The sequence below is a fragment of the Teleopsis dalmanni genome, chromosome X (genome assembly GCF_002237135.1).
Source record: "Teleopsis dalmanni isolate 2A chromosome X, ASM223713v2, whole genome shotgun sequence".
Classification (NCBI taxonomy): Eukaryota; Metazoa; Arthropoda; class Insecta; order Diptera; family Diopsidae; genus Teleopsis; species Teleopsis dalmanni.
In genome coordinates, this window is record NC_051848.1 from 16,563,778 (window position 1) to 16,579,947 (window position 16,170).

The 16,170-nt window shown below is 33.2% G+C and overlaps 1 protein-coding gene across 1 annotated transcript in view; it reads left to right on the forward strand.

Moving 5' to 3' along the window:
- The first annotated feature begins 699 nt into the window (after positions 1-699).
- Positions 700-16,170, forward strand: part of LOC119688203 (protein bunched, class 2/F/G isoform) — a 245,966-nt gene continuing 230,495 nt past the window's right edge. The window contains exons 1-2 of the mRNA XM_038102886.1: positions 700-1,027; positions 1,061-4,722. Coding sequence (XP_037958814.1) covers positions 914-1,027; positions 1,061-4,722 — 3,776 coding nt within the window. The 5' untranslated portion in view covers positions 700-913. The remainder of the gene's footprint in view (positions 1,028-1,060; positions 4,723-16,170) is intronic.

The following is a 16,170-nucleotide window of genomic DNA, read 5'->3' on the forward strand; positions in this document are numbered from 1 at the left end:
GCTGTCGTGCCGCCGTAATATCTATTATAGATGGTGTTTGTAGCAGTTCTCACTATTATTATCGTTATCGTCACCATAACTGGATGTGACATTACTTAGTGCGCGATTATTCACTATTAATAGGAATACTGACTGGTCTGGTACACTCTGCTAACCAATATAATCAAAAACCAACTAGCTAAGCATCTCTGCTGACGACAACTCTGCAACCAAAATAAGTAACCCAATCAACAGAGATCATGCAGATGATGTTGCTCTGATGATCAAATTCAATTAAATTTAATTTATTTTACATATAAAGCAACTATCTACAGTCTAACACAAAATAGTGAATAGAAAAAAATCACTTCAACTACGTTTCATGTGAAAATATATTTCTTTTGTTTTCGGTTTTCCTTTTTTACTCTACTATCAAAAATCTACTATCTACTATCTGCTATCCGCTATCCGCACACGTCGCAATGAATAGTTGACTTCAGCAAGTGCAGTTCATTGTAGATACTCGTGTCTATAATTGTTAAATTTAAGCTCACATTTATATCTCATAAATAAACAAATCATAAAGTCAAATTTTGTGTAATTGAAAACGAATTAACAAGTAGTGTACATGCGCAGGAATAGTTCGATAGATGTGTAATTGTTAAATCAAAATCCCTGAAAATATAAAATATTATTCCTAATAATAATACTTAATAATAATTTCAATGATTTTATTTTGTTGTGTTTACTAGAGTGCTGCAAAAAGAAGATTTTGTAAAAGTATATAAGTTGAAACTTAAAACTGATCTTACTTTTTTGTACTGTTGATTATTTGCTTAAGATCTTAATTATTTCGAGTGTGACATAATTCAAAAAAAAAAAATCGATCGTGGATTATTTCCTAAAAACTTTGCGTACCCTCAAAAATCCTATTATGGCCGAGAATCAAACGGCTACTGAAGATTCCGGCCATCAATCACAACAACATCAGCATCAATATCAAGTTCAACAACAACAGCAGCAACAGCAACAACAACAGCAACAACAACAACAACAACAGCAACAACAGCAACAGCATCAGCATCAATATCTAATTCAACAATATCAACAAAATCAACAAAATCAACAACAACAATTAGCCCAACAAGTTTCAGCAACAATAACACCTGCCCTTACATCGCCCACCACATCTGCCTCATCACCAGAAGAACAGAATATTATATTAACCGGCACAAATCATATAGCGCAACTCCATAACTTGCAAAACCAAGATTTGCACATCCGTAACCAGATGCAAGATAATAAACAAGCACGTAGCATGATCGATCGCCAAATATCAGCAAAATTTAAGGCGACACCCACGGCGACTCAACGTCGCAATACTATACAGACTCCCACACGTGCTACAAATATAGCTATGAAGAAGGCTTCATTAACAAAAATTTTATCAATGAATAATGCTGGTAGCGCTAGCGGTAATGTTAGTCCAGCTGTCGGTGTGGACGGTGGTAAACATCATCATCATCACCACCATCACCATCAACATCATCATCAACATCAGCATCAGCAGCAACACCCGCATCATACCGCCACTAACAATCATCAATCGTCTTCATTGTCGTCGGGTGTCGTTCAACGCACTACAAGCGAAGTATTACGTCTAAACACTCCGCCTGGTGGGAATGGGTTACAACACGGTGACTCTACCACTTCGAACCTCTCGCATGCTTCTAGCAATAGCAGCATGCACTCGCATTTGATGAATCACAGTTCGAGTACAAGTACTTCGATAGTACCTCGCTCTACAACAACTACAGCATCTACATCAAAAGCTACGTCACCTAATAATAATGGTAGCAGTAATTCGCTAGTTCGTAGTCATCCCAGTCAAATATATAGCCATCAAAATAGTCAGCAACATGCTGTGTATTCATATAGAAAACCAAAGACAACCTCATCGTTCCAGATAACATCAGTTACTATAGGACAGAAATTTAATTCTGATACTGGAGAAGAGTCAGCCGACGATCTCGACGAATCTCATACAGACGATAATAGTCGTGTAACTGATGTTGAAAATGAAGCACCATCAATGTCTGAAGATACAATATCTAAAGAAGAGGTTTATTATCCAAACAACGCACTTACCACTACAGCCCCAGTCATACCAACTAACTCTCAATATGGACTTGTAGTTGTAGATCCTATTGGGCCTACTCTAGGACAGTCAATACAGAATGTGCAAGTAAATGTGGCGGATAATATAATAAATGTGGTAAGTGCAGCCGTCAATACAGGTGATAACAAAAAGAAAGAGGATGTCAAAGAGACATCACATCGAAGTGAACGTTTTAAAGTAGTTAAAATCGAGTCGACTGAACCATTTCGCCGAGGGCGTTGGATGTGTATGGACTATCTCGATCACTCAAATGTGGGCACAGCCGGTAAGGAGGGCGGCAGTGGCAACAATAATGAAAAGACTGTTTCCTCCGCGATGGGCAGCATCGTCAATAGTGAACCTTCTAAAACGAAAAGTATGATAATTGGTGCAGTAGGTGCAACGTTGCTTGAAAATCATTTAGATGCAAGTAATTTAACAAGTAACCAAATAGGTGCGGACGGAAATTGGAACTTTCCAGATAACTCACCAAACCAGAAACTGCAACACCACCAACAACAGATTAAGCAACAGGTTAGCCCAATGCCGACTGGCATCGCTACAGCTCCTGCAACTGTTGTGCATGGTATACAGCATTTCGTGGGGGCAGGTAGTAATGATCGAATTCAACAATTACCGCAGCAACACTTAGGTCAAACACATCTACCCCAGCAAATATATAGTGATAACTTAAACGCAAACGTTGGCCAAGATGTTAGCCACGGACATGGACAAACTTTACCACTGGATTATGCTACCGCTGCTGCGCAGCAGTTGCAACAATCATTAAAAGAGCTAAAGAAACAAGAAGAGGCGATTGCAGCGTGCGAAGAGGCTGGAAAGCGATATGTGCCAGGAGAATCGCAAACAGTTCTCAAATATCCTATACCAATTGCACAACCACAAGCAATGGCACCACAGCAGCAACAAAAACATCTTGCTCAACACAGTGTTACGTTGCCTGGTAATATACATTTTCAAAATGGCGCTGTTACCATGTCTAGTGATTTGTCAAGTAACAATAACAATTTGTCTTCAACCACGCAGCCAACAATAACAACTCATAACATTACATATGTGGATGCGCAACACATACAACAGCAACAGCAGTTGGCACAGCAACAACAAATGCAACAACAGCAGCACTTGCAACAACAGCAAGCCCTGCAACAGCAACAGCAACAGTTGCAACAGCAGCAACAACAGTTGCAACAGCAACATCTGCAGCAACAACAACAACAGATGCAACAACAGCTGCAGCAGCAACAGTTGCAACAACAACAACAACAACAACCGCATTTGCAGCAACAACAGCCTCATATACAACAGCAGCAACAACAGTCACATTTGCAACAACAACAACCTCTTATGCAACAACAACAACAGCATATACAACAGCAACAAACGCATGTGCAACAGCAGCAACCGCATATGCAACAGCAGCAACCGCTTATGCAGCAACCACAACAACATATACAACAGCAACAAACACACATGCAACAGCAGCAACCACATATGCAGCAGCAGCAACCAATTATGCAACAGCAGCAGCCAATTATGCAGCAGCAGCAGCCGATTATGCAGCAGCAGCAAACACACATGCAACAGCAGCAACCGCATATGCAGCAGCAACAACATATTCAGCAACAACAGCCACAGCCCATGTCACCAGCTCCGCAAAGTGGACCGCAATCGCAAATTCCTCCAACGTTTATACAACAAAGCTCTCCATTTACTACGCAATCCAATTATCAACAACAACAAGCTCCTCATTTACATCCACAAATCCAACAGCAACAACAACATCAGATCCATCAACACCAATTACCTTTGCAACAGCAAACAATTGTTCCACAATTAAAACAACAAATCTCTCAAACCGATGGAGTCACATCACCACCAATTGTCAGTGCTGCCAGTCATATACAACACCAGCAACCACAATTTACACAACAGTTTCAACAGCAGACAGTTCCTGGCCAAACTATGCCCATTGTCACGCAAATGACGAACTACGATATGCAACAAAAACAACAACACTCAGCAACGATAACGGCCCAAACACAAATCCATCAACAGCAAAGTGCACCAGCAACTATAGCCGATCCAAATGCAATTGTAGTTACAATACAAGCGCAGCAGCCAATAATTATCAACAATACAACATTGACTACAACCAACAACAACAATACCGCTAGCAGTAGTTGTAATAATAATAACAATAATAATCTGGTAACGAAGAGTGTGACAAGTGAGCCGATTGTGATGCAACACCAAGCTCAACAACCCCAAATGCATGGTGCCGATAGTATTAGTGCCAATAATGTTAGTAGTTTAATTCATCCAAATAACAAAATGAGTAACATAAGTGCGGTGACAATACCAACCGATGACCTACACCACCAGCAGCAGCAGATACATCATCAGCAGCAATTGTTGCAGCAGCAAGCACAACAACAAATCCAGCAACAACAGTCTCAGCAATTGCAGCAGCCAACAGCGCAACAACAAACACAGCCACAACCGCAACAGCAGCAACAACAGCCACAATCACAACCAATAATAGCAGAATCAGAGACTGAAAGGTAAGTTCCCTATTTCCCTAAAACATTTATAGATCTTTCTTCTTCATATCAGTTCAGTGAATTAAGTGAATTAATTAGAAATTTGGATTAAGTACAACAGTTTGAGATTGAGTATTTAGTGTCTTAATTCTTATTTCTAGTTAGATCTATAACATTTGTTGCTGATATATACCTACCCACCGCGTGGGTTCACAATGCATCAGAAATATTCTGACTCAATACACGATTTATACTTTTTTAAAACATTGGGCTCCATAATATTCAGGGTATTAGTATAAATCTTTTGCAAATATTTTTTTGTGGTGTTCGAAATGTGGTACGCGGGGAGTGGTTCATAATTTAAATATGATTTTTGGTTTTTTAGTCAAAAAATCGGTTACAAGACTTATAGTTGATAAGATGGCTAGCAGCGATATGGATGTGATGAACTAATAATTTTGAAACCCTGATACAGAATAATTCATTAATGATATGTCTCTGTGTAAAAAATTCTTGACAACGTATATTTCGCCCCAAATTGTAAAAAATAAAATAAAAAATAGTCTAAAACAAATTAATCCTGATAAACAATCAGCTTTGGTCTCACACTTTCTTGATGAAAATCATTATCCAGATTTTGCTTCGGTGAAGGTCATCGATACGGAGCCTTCCTTGTCTCGACATCTTACCTTAGAGTCCTTACATATTATAACTAGACCCACATACAATTTGCGGCGAGATATAGAAAATATTTCTGTTGTCTATTGTGCATTGCTAGATCTTGATTTTGATTCTTCTTCTTGAGTTAGTGCTATTACGTAATTTTACTCTATAATAGCTGGGGGCTTATCTCTACCCCACACTAGGCTAGAAAAATCATTCTAAAGATAAACTGATTTTATATTCTTAGTCTTCTTCTTCTTCTTCTTGAGTTAGTACTATTACGCACTTTTACTCTATAATGGCTGGGGGCTTATCTCTACCCCACACTAGGCTTTAACTAGGCTTCGTTGTAATTATTTAAAACATTTGTCAAAAAAATTTTTTCATATACAAATTTTATTCTATTCAGTTGTCTTTAAATTTCCCTGATGATGGTTTTAAACAACCGAAACGTCAGAAATATATATTAAATAAATAAAACAATAAAAAAATTTTTATTAAAAAACCAAATCAAAATAATCTGACTAATAGCCCAACACTCATCTATTTTAAAGCTTGTAAAATACTTATATCATTTAATATAAGTATTTTTTTTTTTGATATACTTCGATTGTTCGAAATTGACCCTAATAAATTTAAACTTTGACAACGCATATAATTGCCAATAGATGGTCTCATTACAAATACCCATTTTTATAAACTCTTGACACTGTACTTATTAATCCAAATAATGCAAATGGATCACCCTCCCTTACGATTTTGTTTTTTTTTGTCTTAAACCAAGGAATCACTCCTCTAAGTTAAAGTATCTTGTCTTCATTAGTAGTATTAGGTAGTTATAGGTATTAGGTAGTATTAGATCAATAGCTGCACTAAATTACAGGAAATTAAGTACCACATTTCTGCATTAACATTTAAGTTTATATTTGAAGAGGTGAGAAAACTAAATATATACCAAAAAAAAATCGCACTTTTGATATTTCACAGCAAATATTTAGATTTTTAAGTGATTTTGTCGAAACTTGTTGCCATTGCAAAAAAAAAAAAAAAAATTATCTGCGTTTAAGTGTGTATTTATGGATATTAAATATCTAGCTGAAATCGTGTTCGCATTTCAACCAAGAATTTGAGACACATCAATTTCAGGAAGCATAAATAATTCGACGTTAATGCGTACATAATGAGTCAATTAAAATTTTTATATTGGAGAAGATCAAATATTTGCAGATAAAATAATTATCAGCAAACCTTAAATTTTATATTTAATTTATAAAAAAGTAAAATATTGGTTTATTTACCAATACCTAATGAATCCCAAACAAACATTAACATTTGCGTATCTAAAAATTCTAAATTTGTTTGCAATAATGAAGCTTATAATGATAATTAATACTGAAATCGGCGTTTTAGCCATAAACGATCAATTTCTATCTGTTAGATACTTTCAACTAGCATCTATAAGAAAGCTTTTCTTTAGTATGGTTCAGCCACACTAACTAACAAAACGAGTTAAGTTAGCTTAATTCAATGCAATGTGAAAGATAGTTAGTTGGTTGTAGGTTTCCGTTTAAAGCTAAGATTTTCCCGATATAAGCCAAAGGCTAAGAACAACCTCTACTGACACTAACACTGAACGGTACCGGTTTGGTACCGTTCGGTTAGAGACCTCAGTTTGTTTGTTGAATGGATTATGGTGGACTAGGAGGTTTGTTCGGCTTTTTCCCTCCTCATCTTACAAACAAATAAGCCGACAAACCCCACCTTGTATATATTTGAATTCATAAATGTTTCTATGTATTTTTAGTGGGTTATGTATGTATGTATGTAAGCATGCATGTGTGTATGAAGAACGCAGTTTTAGCTGAAATTACTCATAAAGTATAAAGTGGCTTAAGTGTGTGGCTTGTACTTTTTTAAGTACAAACACGCGCAATTGTTACTTTTCTTTTCGCGCAAAAAAAACAAAAACAAATTGTAAAGAAATGAAAATAAATATAAAAAAATTTACGAAATGTTTAAAATATAATAAAAAGTAAAGATGTCGTAAAAAATACATTTAAGCTAACAAAGTAACAAAGTAAAACTGAATTTGTGAAATTCGCAAATTTGCAACTTTGAAAAGAAAGTCAAACAAGCCGACAGACAGAGCAGAGCAATGGTCAGACAGACGAGTTTATGGACGGATCAACATATAGTTAAAAATGCCATAGATCGTTTTACAATGGACGATAAAAAAAAAACGGTTTTTAGTTATCACTGTTATGAGCATCAGCCAGCGGAGCAGAGTCGTCTCATTTTTCCATAACAGATTATGAGTGGTTTGCTTAGGTAAAAATCAAATACTCAGCTGAGTACTCAAATACTTATTCACGAACTTGTCGTGAATGCACACTCATATTAGTGTAGTTTAATTAAATTATATCAAATTTAACTAAATTTTCAAAACGTCAAAAGTCAATTGTTCAGTAAGGAATTAGCATATTCAATTGATGACACCATATTTCAGCCAGTTGGCCAGTTAGCCAGTCAGTTAGTCAGTTAGTTAGTTTGTACTAAAGACAATTCATTCTGTATGAATATTGTGTTTCGGTTTCACAATTAAAAACAATATATTAAAGATATTTATTATTGTGTTAAAAAAGCATTAATGATATTCGTAAGCTTTTATTGAAAGGCACAGTTAGTTTCTAATTACTAGAGCAAAATTATTTAGAGAGAAATTAGATATAACAGATCAGCGATAGCATATATAGTTTTCACGTGAAAACTAGAATGCGATGCGTCTTCAATGAATTGATCAAATTTTCAACCATTGATCAACCTCGATCAAGTGACAAGTGATCAACCTCGATCAAGAGACAAGTGACTCGACTTGTCTCTTCAGTACACTTCATTTTTTCATGTATTTTGGACAATTAAAAATAGTATCATTCCCGTGATCTGCACCCGTATTTCCGTATATTCAAGTTAGATTTTTAGTTATTTAAATTCTGTTTAAATATTTTTGAAAAGATCCATGTCCAAAGAAAAGCTGCGTAATGTAGTACTTGACATGGTCGAATTTTCTTTTGCACCCTGTTTCTTGTCTCATTTCAACACTTTATTTTCTCTCTTTCTTCTTTCTATTTGCTGAGTATAATAAACGTTTAATTTTAGGTTGCAGACGTTCCATTGTTTGTAGGTCAATTGGAGTTTCACCTGCTATTAGAAACACTGCTTTCGTAGAGACAGCGCGATACGCTGATGTAACACACAGCTGTCGTTCTATAAACTGTTTCTTTCGTATTTGGGTATCTAGATACTTTTCAACAATATATTATGATCTTAAGAGATTCAGATATTTTTGCAATTTAATTTTAAAATCGTATATCTTTTATCCTTTGTTTGTTTTGGAGTATCAGCATTCTAACTTAATGTTTATGTTGAAGCTATTTGAGCCAGTACACTTGAGCACTTTTACTCTTGCTTAACTCGTGGTATTTTCAAAATCCCTCTTTACGCCTTGAATGGATTATTGTTCATCACTTCATCAGACTAAGCAACAATTGACCTCAGATCTGCATACCTCCCCGAGGAGCCTGTAACCATTCTGAGATTTTAAAACGCGGTGTTGGTAAGTCTGTCAGTTTTTGCAAATAATTTCAGGCCTCTATCCTTTATATATTTTTTGATGGGATCAATCTTGATGTCCCTGAGAATGTCATTCGTCCTAATGTACCATGGTACTTTGAAAAGTCTTTTCAGAGCCTGACTTTGTGCAATTTCTAGCTAGCGAATAGTAGTGTTTGAAACTTTGCTAAACGCTACACAACCATATAGAAGTGACGGACGAATTATTTGGTTATTTATCAGTTTCCTGTTTTTAGCATTGAGATTTTCATTTCTGAATAGCGGTTGGAGGTGATGAAGAATTTTGGCACAGCTAATTCTTTTCAGTTAAACATTTTTAATGCCGAGATACTTAACGCTATTCTCCCAGTTTATTACCATATCACCCACTCTCACTCTCGACGGATTCCGTCTTAATGAAATCAATTTTAATTAGTAAACAATTTAGATAGATTATAGATACGTTTTCCATTATTCCTTCAAAAGTTTAATACTCATTAGTAGTGAATTGTATATATATAACGTAATAACATGAATATTATTGCTAAAGAATTTTTGAAATTCCAAAAATACTTTTCATTTTACTTTTGATTAAATATGACTCAAATTGACATAATGTTCATTGAATATACGTACATATATACATACGTACATACATGCGCACATGTATACGTTTTTGCGTATTTAAAAAACTACGTATTTGCATTATTATGGGAGTTTGTTTTTATTGTTGAAATATTGCAATTAAAGAAATTACTCAATTACAATACACAGTAGAACACAAGTGTACTGCGATGCAACTACAAGTGCGCGTACAATAGGAAATTAATCAATAAATTCTATTGAAACCAAACTAAAGCACCGCAAAGCAAAGCAGAGCAGAGCAGAGCAAAGCAGAGTAAAGCAGAGTAAAGCATTAGGCAAGATAGCGGCAAGTAATCAATTGAGTACTCGTACATGAAGAAAATCTTATCAGAAACTTATCGATGGGTGTGCATACGGTCGTTGGCCAGCATTGCTGCAATTACCACCATGGGATCACAAAGACTGCTTTTGCTCCAAACTAATACTGATGCATGCCACTGGCAATAATGGGAACGTATGAGCACCATAACCACCACTTACCCAGGTCAGCTAGCAAACATAAGAAAGCAATAACGAGCTGCGTGCAATCCAAACGTCAATGTTGATTAACACTGCAATAAATAAAAGATATATTGTACGTGCACATCGTACTATAAAACAATTACAAAACTTCGGATACGAATATGTATATATCTATATTGATATATAGTATAGACAGAGAGATAGATAGATAGATAGATATACGAAAGATACCAGCCACCAGCCACAGATGCATTTTATCGTAACTTAACAATTTGTAAAAGCAAAGAAACTGACTAGCTGACTAGCTGACTAACTGACTAACTGACACGAATATAGATAGAAGGATGGATGGATAGACTCAATAATAACTAGTTAGAGAAAAACAGCTTACAGCCGCCAGTTCAATTAATAATGAAAAGGATTGTTGTTGGATTGTTGTTTTTATAGTGGGTGGTAACATCATTAGAAATTGCCACTACCCAACGCCTTTAAACTTATATATATATTTCAGCTTTCATTTCATATCAACTCGCATACACTGAGATTTATTTGCGCTTACAACAAATGATGGATGCAGTACAACTATCGCAATCACTTAACGATATATTTTGGCAAGTATCCGCCAGAAAGATAATATGCAAAAAGGCAAATATAGCTGAGATAATTAAAGAATTTTAATTTGCAAAAATTATGACATGCCATAAACAAATACTCATACTCATGAGTCAATTCAGTAATTTATGCGTATATTTATTTAGTGTATGTGAAAATAAAAAGTAGCTCTATAAGATAGATATAAGACATATTCAGATAAAAAAATAATTATGTAAGTGTATATATAAATTTGAATCGGCACGTGTTTGAAACATATGCAAATCATTATTGTTCACAATTTCAGTAGTTTCTTATAGGTTTACAGTGTATATGTTTTGATAAAAATAAAACTAACTTTTAGATATAAATACTATTAAAAAAGATACAAACCATTTTCAGATAGTTAATGATGTTTTCCGTTAATATATCGTCACGTGATTAAGTATTCTACTTTGATAGCAAATCATCTTCTGATAGACGATACTTTTACATATACATAAACAAGAAAAACAGTTTAAAATTTCTATTTAATAAATTTATAGATAAAATATATTTAAAAAAAGATCCCAAAAATCACATATTATGCAATTATTATATTTTTAGTTCAAATATTTCTTCACTTGATTAGAAATTCTACTCAGATTACAAATCGTTTCTTGAAATATATATATTATATATACAATAAAAAAATAAAGAAAATTTCCAAGTTTCTGCTTTAGAGATAATACTATGCTTATTATTATATGTATATTTATATATTGCACTTTTTTATAATTTAGTGATTTGGCTACAAAATGCTATCAAAAAAAATATCGACAGTTTCAAACTATCTAAAAGTATGTGCCCCCGGAGAAAAACATAAATTAATTTTTATATACTATTATTATTATATTGTTATAATATACGAGTATATAGTATATGATTTAATAGGTTTGAATTTTTAAGGTAAAAGATTTTGTATATGTTTTTGAGATATTAGAATCTATGATAGATTGACAGAACATACGAATAATGAAGAAAAAATGTATACCAAATTTAGAGATAATGAAGTTTTCTTAAAAAAATAGTTATAGATTTGTGGTTTTATGGAATAATAAAAAAAATTTTAATACATATAACTGTATAGAATATAGAATCTTTTAAAAGAAGTATTTAAAGTGCATCTTATAGAGACATCTTTTTCGTTTAAATCTATATATTTCTATAAGAGTTCTATTTATAAAACTGTTTCTACGATTTTAAATCGTATGGCTAGACTTTGGTGTGCCACCCCTTTATAAATCTACATAACATATATGTATATTGCAGTTCACTGGAAGAAACAATGTTGCTATATATCTTACTCTATAGATTTCTATGGGTCTATAAAGTTGGAGTCTACATAACATATATGTATATTTATAAAGTGAAGGAGAATGAATATATATTGCAGTTCACTGGAACAAACGATGTTGCTATATATCTTACTCTATAGATCTTTATGGGTCTATAAAGTTGGAGTCTACATAACATATATGTATATTTATAAAGTGAAGGAGAATGAATGTATATGCAGTTCACTGGAAGAAATAATGTTGCTATATATCTTACTCTATAGATTTCTATGGGTCTATAAAGTTGGAGTCTACATAACATATATGTATATTTATAAAGTGAAGGAGAATGAATATATATTGCAGTTCACTGGAACAAACGATGTTGCTATATATCTTACTCTATAGATTTTTATGGGTCTATAAAGTTGGAGTCTACATAATATATATGTATATTTATAAAGTGAAGGAGAATGAATGTATATGCAGTTCACTGGAACAAACAATGTTGCTATATATCTTACTCTATAGATCTTTATCGGTCTATAGAGTTGGAGTGCATGCACTACCGAAACATACTTTTCTGTGGTTGCTTTACAAATTTAACTGAAGTAAAATGCCTCGCAAATATTTAAAATTTATTGTTTGTTTTTAAATTAAATATAATATTCTTTTACTTCTTTTAATGTTTTATGAATGTTATTATGATTTCGCTTATAATTCTTTATCCGAGTCACACAGTTTCGGTTTTCTATATCTTGTCTTTGTATATGTAGTGCGTATTTTTTCTTTTAAATATTTGTGCTATGCCTTCTTATATACCAAAAAATAGACTGCTTATTTCCAGGCATTACTCATTAAGTTTCGGTGACTGTTTAATATCATTAACAACGTATGTCTACGTCTACGCTCTACGCGTATGCCTGAATGTGTCTTCATAACTTCCCTTTCTGTAGTTGATATACACGTATGTATCTATGTGTATTGCATTGAGTAAGTATCTATGTTAAGGCCAACTGCAAGGAGTGCCACTCTTTTCTATTCCATTTTTGTAACATGTTGCTAACTGCTAACTCCTCTCAAGTTACTTCACATTGGCTTGTGCGGCTGGCTATTTTTAATTTATATATTGTAATAAATAAATGAGAGAGGATTTTTTTTCATTGTTTAAATATTTTATTTTTCTTTGCTGTTTTAATATCGCTGCTTGCTACTAGTAGTTTGCATTTTGCTGCTTGTTGCTGCTGCTTGGTGTTGCTTGTATTCATTGCATTGCATTGCATTATGAATTTAAGTGTTGGCATTTGAATGTTGCATACATTTCCTGGTGTTGTCGTGCACTTGAAAAAAGGAAAACATATCGCATAGACAGACAAATAAACGTACACATATTTATAGATACATTAACACAAGTTGGATTTTCTTCATCGTCGTTTATGGTTTTTATAATTTTTAAAAATCAAATTTTTTTAATTTTTATTTATTTTGAAATTTTTGTTTGCATTTTAATTTTTATTTTTATTATCGTTTACATTTATTTAAGATTACTTGCGATTTACATGCTACATGCAAACACTTAATCTTTCACTGCTGAAGCATTTTTAGTTGAAGCAAATGATTGTTGTTGATGTACTTACACATCGCAGTCAAACATTATTAATCAAACCAAACAAGTAAAAAACCAGTCGCAATGTGTCTACTGTAGACAAACCTATTGCTGCCATGCCTCCGATAGTCGGCCGGCAAGTGTACATCCTTACCGAAAGACCGGCCGGCAAGCGCTTTAGTACTTTAATTTTCTCTTTGATGAACTGCAACATTGTGGTAATGACAATGCTGTGGCAAGCATGTGTGTGTGTAGTTGAGATCTGTAGTGTATCAGTTTGATGTTATATGACAGCTGTTTCTCCACCCTCTTTACAATTTTTTTGAAAGTTAATCCATAATGAACTCAACAGCTTAAACTAAGACTTATTCCATTTCCATTGTATGATTTGACTTAAGCTATTTACACTGAAACTTTTAGCAATTCATTTCTTTACAATCACACAGATATGACATACATATATCTAAAAAAAAATAACTTAAAAAATTTGTTAGAGAAGAAACAGATTTTTGCCTTAATTATATATACATCCTAAAATGATTATTTAGTAAAAAGGAGCTTACTTATTCAGTTTTCCTAATATATTTAATTATTATTAATTATATAGATTACTGTCAGATTTGTAAGTGAAATCAATATCCAATCCTATCTATAAATATAAAAAAATAGAATAAATACTTAACTTCTATTTAGAACGTTAATGAATATGTATTATTTCTTGGGAACCGGAGTATTAATGTTAAAGTAAATATCGGATATTGTTAACACTTTTTGAGAAAGAAAGAATATTCCTGCATTGATTGGTTACTCAAATCAATCAAAAAGTAAATAATAATTGTTTAGTAAATAAGCTAGAATAAGTATAAATACCCATAATTTTTATAATAAAGATAGATTCAATTTAACTTAAGACAAGGTTACGTCTTTTATTTGAATCGTGTTCTATGCGGTATTTAGATGCTGAAAGAACAATAAGCGGCTGAAGAGCTTAGTAATACTCTCCTCTATACTGATAGGTCGTTTCCACTTACACTGGTCGATAAGTGATCCTTGAATCCTTTCAGGACTCAGACATCATTTGGTGATATTAATTGAGAAGACTCTATCTAACAATCCTGCTATTATATCTTGACGATCCTAACATCCTGCAACCATTACATGGCGAAGCATTAAGATCATCACCATAACATTACCATCACATTTTATAACCATAACATGGCGATCCTGCAAGATCATTACATGGCGATCCTGCAAGATCATTACAATGGACTAAAAAACCAAAAAATTTACACGATCAATACACTCTAAGAGGTTAGGTTAGTAGTCTAGGTTAGGTTTTACAATTTTACAAGCCAGGAATATATTTAACACAAGCATTTAAATTAAGTACTTAAGTTTCATTGTCAGACCATCATTTAAAACTTTGGCCATCGTGGACGCCAAATAAAAAACTAACTACCCAAAACTATGATAAAAATCTTGTAGTGGCTAAGAGATTCTTATGAGATATATCCGCATAATCATCACTAAGGTTAAACAACAAAAACAATGATTTCCTGAGGTGAAAATATGCTATACTATATAGTATCTCTGATGTCTTCCTGTAAACATACCCTGGCCTAAAAATTGTTTGACTTCGTTAGGGCCGTTAAGGCAATAAGAATGTATCTTGTCTTGTCTTTCGCCTGTCGATAATCGCATTTGCTGTCACTTCATATTGTCAGCGTGCAAAGGGTGAACTGGGCGTTTTGGTTTCTTAATTTTGTATTTGTCATCTTTTTCTTTAAAATATTTTAAAAAAATCATTGTTTATAATATAAATTTTTGGCGCAAGGTCAGCAAAAAACATGCGCCAAATTTTGAGGCAAGCAAAAAAATGTTTACTTGCCTAGACATTTCGTGGTCGTAAATCATAACAAAAAACAATAAAGTGCTGATAAATGACCTACATATATTTGCTTGCAAATATGAAGAAAAAGGGGGAAATCGGTTTTGAATTATTGGTTTTAATTATTAATTTTATTAATCCATTTTAAATTTTCTTTATACGGTTTTGAATTTCTTTTTGAAGTGTGCACTTCACTCTGTGGAGCGTGCTGACAACTTAAGCTTCGAAGTTCTAATTATACTATCGAATATTGGATATAAGCAAACGATTGTTATAAATATAATTATATATTTTTAACGGAAACAATATAAAGATCTTTGCTCTTTATATTTCATATGTTTCATATCGATAATTAACAGATTTCTTGTATTTTCAGACAGATTTCTTGTATTTTATTTTTGTTTTCTTATTTCAAAGCAATGTTTCTATTCCAAGTATTGTATCTTTTCTCTAAAACTTAGATAAAATAAAAACTTTCGAAGATACCTTTCACAATGCTTTTTTGAGTTAGCAAAAAAATGTTGTAGATTTTAAAGCGATTAGTACCCTGACGGTGCAATGTTATTTTAATACGGTAGATGCATCATAATTCCCCAATCAGATAATATATGTGCTAATGTTGTTTAATTGAAAAATAAATAATATTTCTATCGGCGGTATTTTAAATAGTTAATACAACCTCAATGCTT